At 40.6% G+C, this 15852-nt stretch overlaps 1 protein-coding gene across 2 annotated transcripts in view; it reads left to right on the forward strand.

Annotated features, from left to right (window-relative positions):
* The window catches only part of veph1 (ventricular zone expressed PH domain-containing 1), a 93852-nt gene that overhangs the window by 63664 nt on the left and 14336 nt on the right, over positions 1–15852 (forward strand). For both annotated transcript variants that reach the window (XM_086261118.1, XM_086261119.1), the window contains exon 12: positions 9549–9666. In XM_086261118.1, coding sequence (XP_086117244.1) covers positions 9549–9666 — 118 coding nt within the window. The remainder of the gene's footprint in view (positions 1–9548; positions 9667–15852) is intronic.

Raw genomic sequence — 15852 nt, forward strand, 5'->3', positions numbered from 1 at the left:
TTCCTCATAAAAGCTATCTGTTTCCACCAGAGAAGATGAAGTCATCGCTTGCGTAAAAGAAAGAAATAAAGATAGGGAAGCGTCAGCACCCACTTTGTTTAGATATGGAAGGCACTGAATGGACGTGTTTGTATACAGGACCTCCGTTCGCCCTGTCTTCTCATCTTTATCATGTCTGTTTGTGTGTTTGCAGATTTGAAACACTGAGAAAAAGCAATTGAACGAGAGGGGGGTTGGGTGGGAATGGTGTGGGGGGTGAATATGTGCGTCTGGTTTGGTGAGAACGTGGAAATGGGTGGTGTTCTTCGTGCTGTCGCTTCTTATGTGTGACAAGCTAAGTGCTCATTAGGAAATAATTAGGCTCACAAAGAAAATACAGCTGTTATTTGTCTTTCTCTAAACGTGTGTTGTGGTTGCAACCAGCTGTGGTTCCCATATGGAGCCCTTACAGAAAAAAACACAAGTACACTTACAGTGCTGAGAAAAAGTGTTTGGCTTCTTCCTGTGTTCTTAGTTTGTTTGCATATTTTGCACACTTACATGTCAAATTTTAACATTAGACAAAGATAAGCTGAGTAAAAAGAAAGTGCAGGTTTTAAATGATGATTTTATTCATTTAATCAAACCTGTCTGCCCTCTAAACGTTAATAACTTGGTGTGCCACTCGCAGCAGCAAAAGCTGCACTCAAGTGTTTGTGATAACTGGCAATGCATCTTTTGCATCACTGTGGAGGAATTCTTCTTTGTAGAATTGTTTTAATTCAGCCACACTGGAGGGTTTTCCAACATAAACAGCCTGTTTGAGGTCGTGCCAAAGCATCTCAATCTGATTTAAGTCCGGACTTTGAGTAGGCCACTCCAAAACCTTCATTTTGTTTGTTTTAACCATTCAGAGGTGGACTTGCTGGTGTGTTTTGGATCATTGTCTTGGTGCATAACCCCTGTGTGATTGAGCTTCAGGTCATGAACTGACGGTCGGTCATTCTCCTTCTGGATTTTCTGGTAGAGAGCAGAATTCATGGTTCCATCAGTTACAGGAAGTCGGCGCCAGATCATCACACTGCCAGCACCACATTTGACTTAATTGCTGTGTTAGTTTTATGGTAGCTGTAACGGGACTCAAACCTTCTACTAAGTTCAATTTTTGTCTTATGAGTCCACAGAATCTTTTTCCAAAAGTCTTGGGAATCATCACACGTGAGACGAACTTTTGTTTTCTCTTTTGTCAACAGGTTTTTCTCCTTGAACTCTCCGGTTTTTGCCCAGTCGCTTTCTTGTTGTTCAATCACGGAAACTTAATTGGGAGTGTGTGTGGACACGTTTATGTCGCCACATGTTAAAACAGCTGCGCTTAGCACTTATACACCTGCGTCACATACATACCCATAGGGTAAACAACCTCACTCTCTCACTGTCTGATTTGATTATCCACGAGCGAATTACTTTCCTGATGATCTCAATAGTCCTAAATTAGATCACATTAAACTCTTGTTTGTTTTAGCTGGAGGCCTATAAAAACACAGACCCTGAAGCTACACATGCAGTGATTTTTTACATTTATGGGCCATATAGCCATGCTGATAACACAGTGCTTCAGCTGACACGCTCGTTGTTGTGTTCTGTCAGAGAAATCCCTTGTACGTGCCAACAACAACAGTGACTTTACAACTTACGATGATCATTCACTTTCACTATTTCATGTTAGTAAAACTGTAAGCTCTCTTTCCCACTCAATTACTGCTGTTTTATCAGGTGCCTGTCAGATTATGGCCCTCTTTTAAAAGCGTATTTTCTTGTGTGCCACATTTATTACTGTCACTGAGTCCTAGTTCCTTGCTTCAGTTTCTGGTTTCGTTCATGATCATTCTGCCTGATGTTTGTTTTGTATAACCTGTAGTCTTCCCCGCTTGTGCCCCTGTGTATCACCTTAGTACAGCGGTCCCCAACCCCCGGGCCGTCCATGAGTCGTTTGGTACCGGGCCGCGAGAGTTGAGGCTCGGGTGCGAAATTGATGGTTTTCAGGATTTTTACGTTAACTCGGTTTCCCTGGGTCTTTTCCCGTGTTGTATTTGTGTGTCTTATTTTGAAAGAAATATTTATGTGTTACCATAGCAACCAGAGAGCATTAAGGGGCAGAGAGGAGGACGTTACTCTCAATGTTGTTGGCGCATTTCAGGAGGACGCTGCTAATAAAGTTACACAATTACACAGTGAATTTGTGTTTATTATTATATTTACAAAATACCACATTTTTTGTCTTGATCGTGTCATTTTATTTTGTTGTATTTATCCTGTTTTACTTTTGTAGTCTTTTGTACTTTGTGCTTGTCACGTTATCCCTGATCTGTTCCCTGTTCCACTGTAGCTTCATTACCTTTTGTATTTATTGTTCCCTAATGTGTTCCCTAGTGCTACCCACTGTAGTTTGCTTTTCCTCATGGCGCCTGGACTGTGTTTTTCTTTGATTGTTCCAGCATTAAATCTTTGCCGTAGGTTAATTTCCGCTAACGTCCACCATACTCCACACAGCGTATCCTGACATGGACCCTGAATCTTTGTGCTTTGCTCTTTGTTTCGACACACTGAGTCTTTCCTTTTCACTCGCTTTTTAAAAAAGCAATAGAAAAAATGAGATGGTTAAGTTTTTAGAAAAGGTCATGGATCACAGCATTCACCCTCTGAAAACCAGCTTACCCAGTGACTGTGACTGCTGGGCTTTAGAACGATTTACATGTGGCAATGACAATTATAATCACCACTGCCTAAAGTTGGTGCATTACTGTATACTGCGTATCTTGGTAGTAGTTAGTTGAGGCTCAGGAGGCAGATCAGATTGCGTGCAATTAGAAAGTTGGTGTCTCAGTCCCCAACTCCTCCAGTCTGCATGTTGAAGCCTTCTTGGCGAGGATACTAAACACCAAGAACAGCTACAACACCGTGGACGTTGATTAAACAGCTGTATTTGTTGGCCTGGGAATTTAGAAAAGGGTCTGCAAAGTTTCAGCACAATATTCCAACAATGCATAAGTGCAAATGTCTGTGAAAGAAATTATACTGTGTAAATGGACTGTTAATTGTTACGGTTAAGATCACTGCCTTCACATTAAAATGCACTTAGTGCAAAGTATTGACGGGGAGTGGCAAATACTGCACCGGTAGACTTAAACAAGTTTGCTCACCACTACTAAATTATCTTAGCAGAATGTAAAAACATGCTGATGCTGACAGCTTCGATTTTGGTGATCCGGAAACACAAAACAAGCAAAATTAGTGTTGAGGTGAAAGGAAAAAAAACAAAGGTGTAATTTAAGAGGAGTAAGGAGGAGAAAGAGAGCCACTACTCTTTTCTCCATCCACATTCATCACACTGCCTCTTTGCTTTCTTTCCGCCTCAATGAGATCTACAGCTTCTCTCCTGTCACTGTCAGCCAAACAGCATCGCACATGATTTGACAGCAAGGAGAAGAGCCGCGGGACAAGGAAAGCTGTTATATGTGTGAGACAGAAAAGGTTACCAGTTACATCCGTACTGACAGGAAGATTTAAAGGGAGACCGTAGGGCTTTACAAGGCTTCGGTGATTTAAGAGGGGCTTGTGTTTAGCTTCTGACATTTTGGGTTAGTAGTTTTATGACACAGAGAAAAGCTGGTGGAAGCAAAAATGGGGGGATGGAGGGCCTAAGGGCAAGAGGGGGGGGGGACCTTAAACAAGTTAATAACACTTGCTTTACAAGTTACAAATACATAAAGTTGGAAAATAGTAAAAGGTTAAAAGAATAAAGATGTAAAAGGATAAAAGTGAAGGAAATGAGGAGCAGAAAGGGTGGGGAGGAGCAAAGATGGTCAGATGGGATGCAGATGAAGAGAAAAGGAAACTGAGAGGTACTGAAGGGGCGGTTAGCAAGGAGTAAACTTTGCCGAGGAGAAAACTTAAGGAGTGGGGATTATCTTACATAGTGAGAGGAAGACATGGCACAAGATACGAAAGGAGACAGAGCAAAGTCCGTGGAAGGAGGTGATTGAAAAGTATTGTTTCACTCAGTTTGCCCAGCGCGTGAGAGTTTGTTGATACAACTGTGGTGAAGATAACTTTTGATGGAGGGAGAGGAGGGAGGAAGGCGGGGTACTCGAAGATAAAGATGGGGCCGAGGCTGTGATTAGATAAAGATGCTCGGGGACGAAACAAGGGGAGAGGAGACAGCTGACCTCTGCGTGTGCCCGTGTGAAAGGAGTTTTATAGTCAGGACCCCGGCCTGCCAGACAGAGCCGCAGAGGAAAGTCCGCAGGAACAGAAATAAAGCACGTCCCTGTTTATTGCTTCAGTCCGCCTCTCCTCCACTCCCCCTTCCCAACACTCCCTCTTCTTATCCACTCACCTTTCTCCAGACGTACACTCCCCTCCCTCCTCCTCCTTCCTGCTTCAGTCTCATTCAGTTTTCTCTGCGGAAATTTCACCTTTATTCTTACAACCTCATCAACCACATTTTTTCCCTCCATTTCTGGAGTTAATAACAGTTTGGCTTCTTAAAAAATCTTTTATCATTCCCAGTTTATTAGAATATCTGGATTTATGTTAGAAAAAAATGAATAAGATAAGATTTTAAATGGCAAAAACAACCTTAAGGACGCATTTTGCAGATTTGGTACATTGAGCATTGTTGCAGTTGCCGTCAGCCATGTGCACTGGCAATCTCGAATCTTGATGAAAATATAATTGTAAACTTAAACAAAATGATGAAAGGAGAGAGAGGAATGATAGAGAGAGGTGCACAAAGGGGGTTTAGTGAAATCTCTGCGAGGACAGACAGATTACATTCAGACGCACATAATCCAGCCTTTGTTTCTTCATCTCTTTATTGAATCCACCTTTGGGGGCTTGATGAATCAAACATGGCCATGTTTGTCCACACAAGCTGTTGCCCGGCTGCAAATTCATCTCTCCAACCTCAGCAGCATCAAAGCTCACATTTGAAAACACATACTGGATGTTTGTTCCGTGCATTACGGCCTTTCAGTTGCGATAATTTGATTAGACACATACGCTGGAGTTTAAGGCATTCTTGTAATGGGCTCTGGAAGCAAATACATCTGATCTTACTCATTTTTCTTTGTTGGTCATTCATTTCTTCTTGTATTTTGCAGCAGATGTCGGGTTTGCATTCACTGTTAGACACTGTTGCTCAACCTCTGACTCACAGCCGGTCCTTTTATCTTCTCTCTGCTTCTGTCTCCAGTTGCTGCTTTTCAGAGGTTTGCTGTGTCATCGGTAAACGATGTTAAAGCTATTTCAGTAATTGGCTCCTTGAAGGTCCGTAGAAAAGCTGTTTCTGCTTTTTCTTTTTCACTTGTAAAGCCAACAAAGACGAGATTCAGGTGAGTCTAAACTACGACACGATTCATGAGTCGTTCTGGTTTCTCATCCATCCACAGAACAACACCGTCAGGTCAGGTCAGTTTCATAATTTGCTGGACAAAGGCGGTTTGTGTATTTTTGTCTTTGTACATCACCAATTTGTGATTGAAGTGCAGACTTCCAACTTCAATTCAAGGAATTTTACAATTTGTTGGGGGTTTTTTTGCATTTGCTGTTCAGGATATTTGATATGATTCAAAGTGTTTAATATATTTTAACTATAATTTTAAATATGAGGTCCAAAGAGAGATGTCAGTGCAAGTGAGGCAGGCCATCGTTAGGCCGGAAAAAAAACAAAATAAACCTGTCAGTGTGATAGAGAGTGAGAACAAAAAAATCCGGACTGACTAAATCTAAAAACAATAAATTCACTGAGCAGCTCAGCAACACCAAAAAATGCCTCAAGTACCACAAAACGCGACCGAAGTGGCCGACAGGATTATTCCCATCGAAAAACAGCTTCACAACATCAAACCAAGTCAAGAACACTCTCGGGGAGGTAAGAGTGTCAAGGTCTATAATTAAGAGATGCCTTCATGAATGTGAAAACAGTGGATTTACAACAAGCTGCAAACCACTGATTACACTCAAGAACAAGAAGGACAAATTAGACAGAAAACACTTTTAAAAAGCCTGCGCAGATCTGAAAGACATAGAAAAGACAAACAAAACCAAGACAAATGGTGAATGATGGGAAGAGAAAACAGGCATGTATGGCTGCCAGTAGAAGGAGGTCACTAGTGTTTATGGATGATGTGACTGCTGATAGAGCAAGATTTGATTTGTAATTGTAATGCATGAACATATATTTTTAATATATAATCAAATGCTACCACAGCCTGATAAGCACTCCTTTTAAAACGGGTGGAGTGGTTCTTTAACTATATTAACATTTGGTAGATAACCCCACCTTTGACGCTATTTAAAGACGGCTGTAAAAAGTCATGACACCCTCTGTGGGTTTACATTGGAGCCAGTTTGAAGCTCAGAGGTGCAGCTTACTGACATTTCCTGGAAATACTGCCTGGAGCTGCAGATGGCCAACGTTAGATACTTTAGCTAAATCCTGCTAACATATTATAATCAGTTAAAACAATAAACGCTCTCCTATATTTCCAGATAGCAACATATTAGGAACGTATTAGCGTAATTATGAAACACAGTGGAACTACGTGTGGGGGGAAGATGTGCACTGTATTTTCTAACATATTTGGTACCTCTGCAGTGTAGTAGAGTACAAGTATAAAACAGTATATTGCGAAAACAGTCGGGTAACATATTTGTCATACCATTCGACTCTCATCTCCTCGTCTTCTCTTTTATCCTTTCACTAACTTTCTTGTCTTTCGCTCCTGCTTTTCTTTTGCAAATCTTTTTCTGCATTTGTTCATTTTGAAGCTTACATCTCCTGAAGACCACTCGGTCCACTGCACGTTATGAGTATATTAATGTTGGCGTAAACCCACAGATGTTCGGTCTCTCCCAAACCACATATGGTCTGGGTTTATCTGTATCTGCAGGCAAATCCCCTTCATTTTTAGTCATTTAAGTAGTAATAACATAAAAAATCAGATGTGACATCTTTCCTTTTTAACATCAAGGGGGATAAATTAAAACACACTAGTAGCTCAGCACAGTGTAGCTACATTCAGTTTTTTCTTATAGTCATTTAAATCCATCTGCATTTGTTAGCCTGCTTGCTGAAGTCAGAAGTTTTACTGATGATCAGTGTGCAAGAGCTGTTTTTAGAGAAATCCTGGAGCCGCGTGTATGTGGTAGGTTTGTTTCTGGGGTATTTGAACTGTGCAATCATGATAAAAGAGATCTGGGAAACCACATAACAGCACTGCAGAAACATGGTTTTAGTTAAAGATAATGTAAATTTATGGTAAATGTACGGTATATGTAAAAAAACAAAACAAAACTAATGGTAGTGATCGATCATTTTCATGTTTTTCTCCAAGGAAGAAAAAAAGAAATATGTCAAGTGTCACTGAAGTGTGTTTGTGTGAATTCAAAGTGAAGTATAACTCTTACCATGTGCAGGAGGTCTTGTGGGATTTCTGGTGGGGGTCTAGTCTTCCATTGTTTGCTCTTCTGACACAGATGCAAAGTTGATATTTTCAGGATTTTTGTTAAGTAGCTACTTCTTAGAGTTAAGAATCCCTTATGCATGTGTGATTTTGTATTTGCTTATGCCCTGAGCTGTTTAACAACCACAGGAATGTTAGTATAATCTAAATAAAACATAGATATATATAAAAATCCCCCGCTCGCCCCTGCGGGTGGTTCATCCTTCAAGCTCGGGTGCTCTCCCAGGGGCCCGGGGGCTTGAGGGGCCTGCGCAGTGTCTTAGCTGTTCCTAGGACGGCGCTCTTCTAGACAGAGATCTCAAATGTTGTTCCTGGGAGTGGGAACCACTCTTCCCAGCCTGGGGGTGACTGCACCGAGTGCTCCGGTTACCACTGGGACCACTGTTGCCTTCACCTTCCACATCTTCTCGAGTTCTTCTGTGAGCCCTTGGTATTTCTCGAGCTTCTCGTGTTCCTTCTTCCTGACGTTGCTGTCATTCGGTAATTCTGTAAACTCTTTGAAAGGTCTTTTAGTGCTTTTCGTGCAAGGGTCTGTGTGTTGCATGTAAACCACAAAGTGACGAGTATAATAATAACAGCAATCCGGAGCTACGCCAGCAGCTCAGGAAAAGCTCCGGAAAAGTGCAGCAATCAGTGCAAGAATTCTTCCATGAACTTGATCATGATTGTTTTAACCCACTTAAACACATCTTTTAATGAAATGTTTTTTATTCTTTTTTATTAAAAAGAATATATTTAACATTTATGACAGATAGTTAGATAAGTAGATACTTTATGGATCCCACAAAAGAAATTGTTGTTTTATAGCAGCATGATAAAGGATGAAAATAGTACAGTCTACAATAAAGTTAAAGTTACACTGTTATGTATGATTTAATCTCTTTGTTTTTGAGTTACCTCAGTTACAGCTGCTCCGGTCCCTTGATTGATGAGCCAAGAGGTGAACTAGATGGAGAACTGCAAATTGGCTCATTCCATAGCTCTGGATCATGGGGGGGAAATGGAGTTCGTTATGTTAGTTTCAGTTAGGTTTTGTGTGTTTTTGTGGGCTGATCAGCCCTATTTAAGTTTCTTTGTCTCATTTAGGGAGGTCAGTTTGTTTGAGTTGCCAGTATTGTTTGTTGTTAACTTTGAGTAGATTTCTGTTACTTTGACCTCTTTTATGGGCACAAGATTTTGATTTTTTGTATAATTTAACCACCTTTGTTTTTGGGTTAAATAAAAAAACTTTTTTTCGGGACTTTAACCTGTGCCTGACTTTCTTTCACTCGCTCAATCACGAGGGGTTTTATAACACGAGAGAGTATAAACAGGTATATATACAACAGTGAGAAAAACAAAGAAGTGAAAATTGATTAATTAAATGCATTAATAAATACTATGTAGACTATAAATCTAAGAATGATGTTGTAACTTTCACCTTCCTGTTTTGGCTAAGTCATCTTATGGTCCTCAGCTGGTCCTCGTCCTTTACCTGCTTTCTTCTTTTTAATTCAGCCCGAGCCTAATTTTTGTACGTGTTTTTTTGCCTTTTTCATGCAGATTCCAAAGCTTCCAATGATCCATCTTGGACACCACTCAGTTTTTTCTAATGTTAAATTCTTCTGCTTCAGCACAGATGCCTGATCTCTCCGTGATATTTCTCATTACATAGAGAAATGGGAGCTGAGCTGTCCCGCTGATGTACTCATTCCTTATCTTATCCATCCTGGTCACTCCCAGTATGAACATATGCACCTACAGCTCTGCCTCCTGTCTTTTTGGTATTGCCAACACCTCAAACAATGCATCATAGCATGCCATCTTGTAAATCTACCCTTTCTCACTTGCTGGTATCTCTATGTTACAAATCATCCCTCACACTCCTCTCCACCCGCTCCACCCTGCCCGCATCCTGTTCTTACTCTCTCTTGTGCACTGTCCGCTGCTTTGGATGGAGGCAGTCACTATTGATCACAGCAGATAGAAAGTTTAAATAGGACAGTTTAGTATTTGAGATGCTCAGTTGTTCCATGTATTTGTTTCCTTTCCGTTTGCCTTCAGGACCTGGACAACCTTCAGATCCAGCTAGAAGAGGTGCGCTTCTTCGACTTGTTTGGATACAGTGAGGAGGAAGGAGGCTGGCTCTGCTTCATGTGTAACAACCCTGAGAAAGCTACAGGTACACACACGCACACATATATGCACGCTAAGACGGGCACTGAGAATAGAAGGAATGAAGAAATGAGCTCTTCTTATCTGAAAATTGAAGCCCTCCACCTTTATAAACACTTCACTGTACATTTCCGCTCTTGCATATCGTCAAACATTGAAATTACACACTTTGCCCTCCTGCGGTTTCCCCTGAATGGCTCCCATCCTTTTCTGTCTTCAGAGGAATGAACAACAACTAAAGTGGGATTTTAAAAGATTGCTTTCTCATTTCATGTCATCTCACCAGCTCTCTTGGGCACAGTTTTCTCTCTCTGGGGAGCTCCATGGGATGTTTTCCCTCAGAATGCCTTCGAGGCACATGACCTTTCCCCGGAAAAGTCAAGGAAAGTGCAGCAGAGAGCAGCTCTTACAAAACAGCTGCCACCCTGATTTAAGCATTTTTAAAGTCACTATAAGCAGTCAGTCACTTCCACCATGACTCAGATGTGATTGCTTTACTTTGGACTGGTGACCTTTCGGTGAGTGCTTTGTGCTGATGAAGTAAGACTTGGAATAAAGATCAAATCTTAAATCACTGTTGGTTTGAAAGTTGCAGTGCTTAAAAATGTATAAACCATTCATAGTTTGCTACATTTCTGCATAAATACTACCAGAAAGTCCCAAAATCAAATAAAGAGAAGCCAGTTTAAAGCTAAACTCATTCTACGATCAGGATTTAATGAAAGAGATTCGGGACCATTGCTAACCTCTCCTGGAGTGCTCAAGCAGAGATCCCTCCAGGAGCGAGGCATGTAATCTAGTCACGTAATAGTAGTCGTGTAATAAAGTTTAACTGTAAGATGCTCCATGTGTGCGCGAGTGAGTGAGAGTAACATCAGTGGTATGTAGCCTCATCCGTCTGTGAGAGCGTGGCGATAGATGTAGCTGCAGCGCACAGAATGTGCTTAAGTGAAGTGTGTTCACTTCATCTTAATGGAATGAAGTCCAAGTTGGCCCAGATATGAAAGCAAGTAACGAGCTATGAACCAGGCTAAACGGGTAGGAGCCATCAATCAGACAGAGCATGAAACGTGTTTTAAGCTAAACATTTCTTCGCATTTTTGTAGATGTTTAAATATCATTTATTAAAAATACTGAGGAACTTTTACTTTGTGCCATGCATACATGAGAGATCACTAGGACATTTACTGTTGTATTGTAGCGTTAAATAAATAATTAGAGAATCAGCAGAAAGCCATATTCAAGTTTTGTGAGGTTTTCTTTCGCTTTATCTAATGAGAAAATTCTTATAAAAGGCAGGTATAACTAAAGACGCTGCCTCTGTCTGTGTGTGTGGCAACATCTCAAATAGATGGACTACAGGTCTAGATTGGATAACCCTAATGTTCAGGCCAGCTGTGGATACTTGGAATAACACACAGATCACAGTCCACTTGGATGTGGCTCTTTATAATAATCAGAAATCAGATGAGATTAATGAGAAGTCTGTTTAAACAAATGATCTTCATACATTTAAGTGGTATTGACATTTATATGGCTCATTTCAAGACTCCTTGATATAAACAATACAGAAGCCAATTGAACTCCATTCTTTGCGCTCCGCTGCTAACCGGTGCATTCACTGACCTGGCTGAATGACTGCAAGGAATGGATGGTTACCTTTTTAGACTCGTGCCAGTTTCTCTTCATTACAGGAGGATTTAGAAGGGGAACAGTGATACCCTGTGTCCCTGTGGGGCTCTGTGTGTGTCTGTGTGTGCCTACAGTACTGTGCAAAAGTCCAGAGCCACTCCCAACGTCTTTGTATTTTGCCAGAGTTTGTTCTCATTTTTCAAGTGCTCTTGAGCAGCTGTTCTCCATGTGTTTCGAACTTTTTCTTAGGACATTGGCTGCTTTTTCACTTTGATTCAGTCCAGTCGTTGTAGCATTTGCAGAGAAATGTTTTTTTGGTTTTTTTTAGCCACTTAGCACTGCCCTATGAATCATCATAAAAAAACTCACAGGATGAAGCAGTGTTGTCTACACATAACAGATAACTTAGCAACAACCCATTTTCAAATGGTATCTTTAGGCACTTTGTTACCAGCGGCCTGTCACAACAACATATAACACATGTCCTCATTTATTAAGTTGAATCTACATAAAATGCCAACGATAACAAATGACCAAGCGCAAACACTGTGCTGCTGTACTGAAGAAGATTTTTTCTGACAACTTTTTACTTTTACTTCCTACATTTTTAAACAAATATCTGGACTTTCTAAGTAAAGAGAGTCTGTACTTTGTCAACTCTGCACAATTTAGCAGACATAAAATAGTGTTTTATGTCTGTCAAAATAGTATTTTCAGGGTGTCCTTACAAAAACTAAGGAAACCAGAGAAGTGGAAGACAGAACAAGAGGTAGAAGGCCTAAAAGTATCTTAGGTGTAGGGATGGGTACCGGTGTCCGGTGCCATATAAACGGTAGTAACCAGACCGAAAAGCAGCGCACATTTCGGTGCTTTATTTCGGTGCTTTTTTTTCCTGAGCTGTGATACACTTCTAGCCAATCATTTTACGTTTCCAAGGATAGTAGGCGGGTCCAGGTACGTACGTTCTTTTAGAGCAGAGCTACAGATTAAAAATGTCCAAGGCGAAGCGGTCAAAAGTCTGGCTGTACTTCACAGCAAAATATGCAAACTCAGCAGCCTGCAACAAGTGCTTTAAGCTGATACTGTGATACTGTCAAAGGAGGTAACACCTCAAATCCGATGAAACACCTGGTGACGCATAGCGTTTTTTTAAAAGCCGAGAAATGCGCCGTATTTGATAGCTTGCTGTGAGACCTCACATCGAGCACATCTACTGCGGGTGGGTTGCCTGTTATCGGACCCGGAGTTAGCAACATCCCCAAAAACCCGAAGAGGAGAGTCCTGGCCCCTAGCCCTGCCAGTGTAGCAGAAATGATGACGGATGATGATGGCAGCAGCAGCCGTTCTTCTCTGCGTGAGTAGCTTAATGTTGTTCGTGTGTAATTTACGTTGAGTAGGCTAACCATGTTATTACATTAATGCATGTAAGGTGAACTAGCAAACATCATCATAGCTACATGCGGCTGTCCTCTTGTTTGATGGCAGATGCTCCCTTCACCCTGGCCAAAAAGGCTAAAATGACCAAAGAAAAAGAGGGAAACAGCTAAACATGAGAGGTTTTTGGACAAAGTTTGTGTTTTTTCCATTGTTTAAGCACTGCTTCCAGCCAAGAGTGATGCCATATATGCCCCATAGCTGCAGAAAAGGCTAACATTGTTATCTTTTTACAAAAAACCAGCTGAACATGAGAGGTTTTTGGACCAATTTTGTGTTCTCCATTCTTTAAGCACCGGTTCGAGCACCGTTTGAGCACCGGCACCGTTTCAAAAGTACCGATTTGGCACCGGTATCGGATAAAACCTAAACGATACCCATCCCTACTTAAGTGTCCATAAGATATTAAGATACTGTTAAATGTCTTTATGTCCTTAAGAAATAGGGGGAAAAATCCAACAAAGACCACCAGAATTGGACTCAGTGGCAGGGTGGCTGTGAGGAAAAAGGGAGAAAAGTCTGAAGTACAGCAAATTAGACAAGAACTGGACTGAAAATCAGTAGCAGCAAGTCTGATGAATCCAGATTTAAAATTCTTGGTTCAAATCCTCATCGATATCTTATCGAAACTGATAGAAAAAAGTACCATCAGATTTTGATCCACCATACGATACCAGCTGGAAAACATCTGATATCTAACAGCTTCATTTTCCAGCACAACAGTGATCCCAAATGCACTGCCAATGCAGTAAAAGCATATCTTTATATGATTGTAGGGTCTTTATGTTCCAATATAAAGGACCTTGAGGTGACTATTGGCACTATATGAATTGAATTGAGTTGAAAACACACAATGGCACTTATCAGTCATGGATCGGCCTCCCAGAGTCTGGACCTCAACATTACTGTAGCATGCACATTAATCTCATGTCGACAGAGAACATAAATGCAGCCAACATCCAGAGAAGAGCTTTGAATGTCCTTCAAGGAGCCTGGAGAAATATTCCTGAAGACTGCTTAAAGAAATATTCAGACTGTGTTGAAGAGTAAAGGTGGTCATACATACTTTCAGTCCTGTTTGAATTGTATGGACTCTGTTTTTTGTCTTTCAGTCTGTATTTTGATGAATATTTGCACATGATTCAATAAATCGCTGCACCTGTGTCACATTCCCCTGACAAAATATAAAGAAGTGAGGTGTATAACAAGACTTTTGGACTACACCATACTGTGTATATATATACATGTTTCTTCTATGCATGGCTGTCTTGATCAGACTTGGACAGATGTTATAGTTTTTGTTTTCTAACAGTCCTTTTAGAAAGAGTATATTACGTTGAATACAAGTACATTTTTTAAATAAAATGATTGACACCAAGCCCTGCGGCAGATTGGCGACCTGTCCAGGGGGAGCTCTGCTTCTCGCCCTAAGACAGCTGGGATAGGCTCCAGCACCCTTGAGATCCTGAAAAGGATAAGCGGAAGAGGATGGATGGATGGATGATAGACACCACCTTTACAGATTTTTTGCACCTTGCATTTATTTCAGATAATTTAGTTTGTTGTCAAAGCGGTATTACATCTACCTGATGAGTACAAATCTGCCCAAATGACTCTTTTGTATTTAAACAGTTCAGTTAACCCAGCACATTATTATGGCACCTGGCTCTGATTAAAACACACAACAGATAAAAATCAGAACATGTACATTACTGATTACTGAGGACACTTGTTTGTTAAATTTAAAACAACCGAGTCAGAGAGAGAAGTGGCAAAGGAACCAAGGGTATCAGCTAATAGGCCCCGGGGGATATGGTTGCCAAACACCACAATTTCCGTTTTCTTTTCATTCAGGATAAGGGAGTTGCCCGAAAGCCATTCTCTGACTTCTCCCATGCACTCGAGGAAGCAGTGCAACGACGGAGCAATGTCGTCATGATCTAACTGAAAATATATTTTTATATCGTCGGCATAGATGTGACGAGAAATCTTATATTTTTTAAATTAAGCCTAGGGGGAGCATGTATAATGAGAATAGCATTAAAAACAAAACAAAACTAGATCCTCATTTTGAGTTTTGAGCCTCGGACTGGTACCGGTCCGAGGCCTGGGGGTTGGGGACCGCTGATTTAAGACATTCTTTGCCTTATATTTCTTTTCCAGTTTAATACCACAAATCTTTTAATCCAGAGCACTGTTGTTGGAATACACAAAGCATGGAGTTTTGATCTGTCTTGCAGAATTCGGAAAGGAATTCCCAAAAGAAGGTGCAATCTGATTGGCAGAATTTCCCGCTCCTAAACCTGTATGCATCATATCATTCACCAATGATGGTGCCTTCATAGATGTCCACGTTGCATGCCATGTGCTTCAGTATGTTCAAAGCATGTCGCTGGCAACAAATTCAAAGTGGCTTTTTTGATATTTATTCTCTAATTTTTAGGTAAATATAGAATTTTTAGTAATGAAGTAATTAAGAAATTATTGTATTCTGTTGTTTATACTTAATGCAGTGTTACCATTTTTTTCAATATGGGTTGTAATATGTAGCTACTGAAATAGTTTTTTTGAAAAGCCAAACTGTTGCCCAATTCAGGTCATTTTAGCAGAAAATGACCTGAATTGCTTCATTCAGTATGGAACAAATGCAAGATTTATTGCACTTGTTCTGTACTGGAAATGATTGCATTTATGCAGCCAGACTGGATTTACAGGAAATGTATTTCGCGGCTTTAGTCATGGCAGTACAGTTCATGGCACATGAACATGTTTTCACGTAAAGGAACGTGGTCATAAAACAAGACTGCAATAACGTATTCAAGGCCAAGACGGAAACTCAGAACCATCCCCTGGGAACTTAGTTGTCCAACTGAAAGCTGTCCAGTTTTTTAGCTGAAGTTACAGTAAATGACAGAAATACACTCAACTCATCTCCCTGAAAAAACTGGAATATTTTACTTTTAGATGGCTTTTTTTTTCCACATGTCCGTTCACATATTTACATGTATGCATGCTGTTCATATAGCAAGCGGCACCCAGCCAAGATTTGACTTTATAATACTTTATATGGTTGTGCTACAATGATTAAAAAATTAATTAATTAAAAGAACTTGCTGACTTGGCCAGA

The sequence above is a fragment of the Aulonocara sp. 'chitande type north' Nkhata Bay genome, linkage group LG14 (genome assembly GCF_057382095.1).
Source record: "Aulonocara sp. 'chitande type north' Nkhata Bay isolate Kocher_YH1m ecotype deep benthic linkage group LG14, A_spYH_male_GT1.1, whole genome shotgun sequence".
NCBI classification, from domain to species: Eukaryota; Metazoa; Chordata; class Actinopteri; order Cichliformes; family Cichlidae; genus Aulonocara; species Aulonocara sp. 'chitande type north' Nkhata Bay.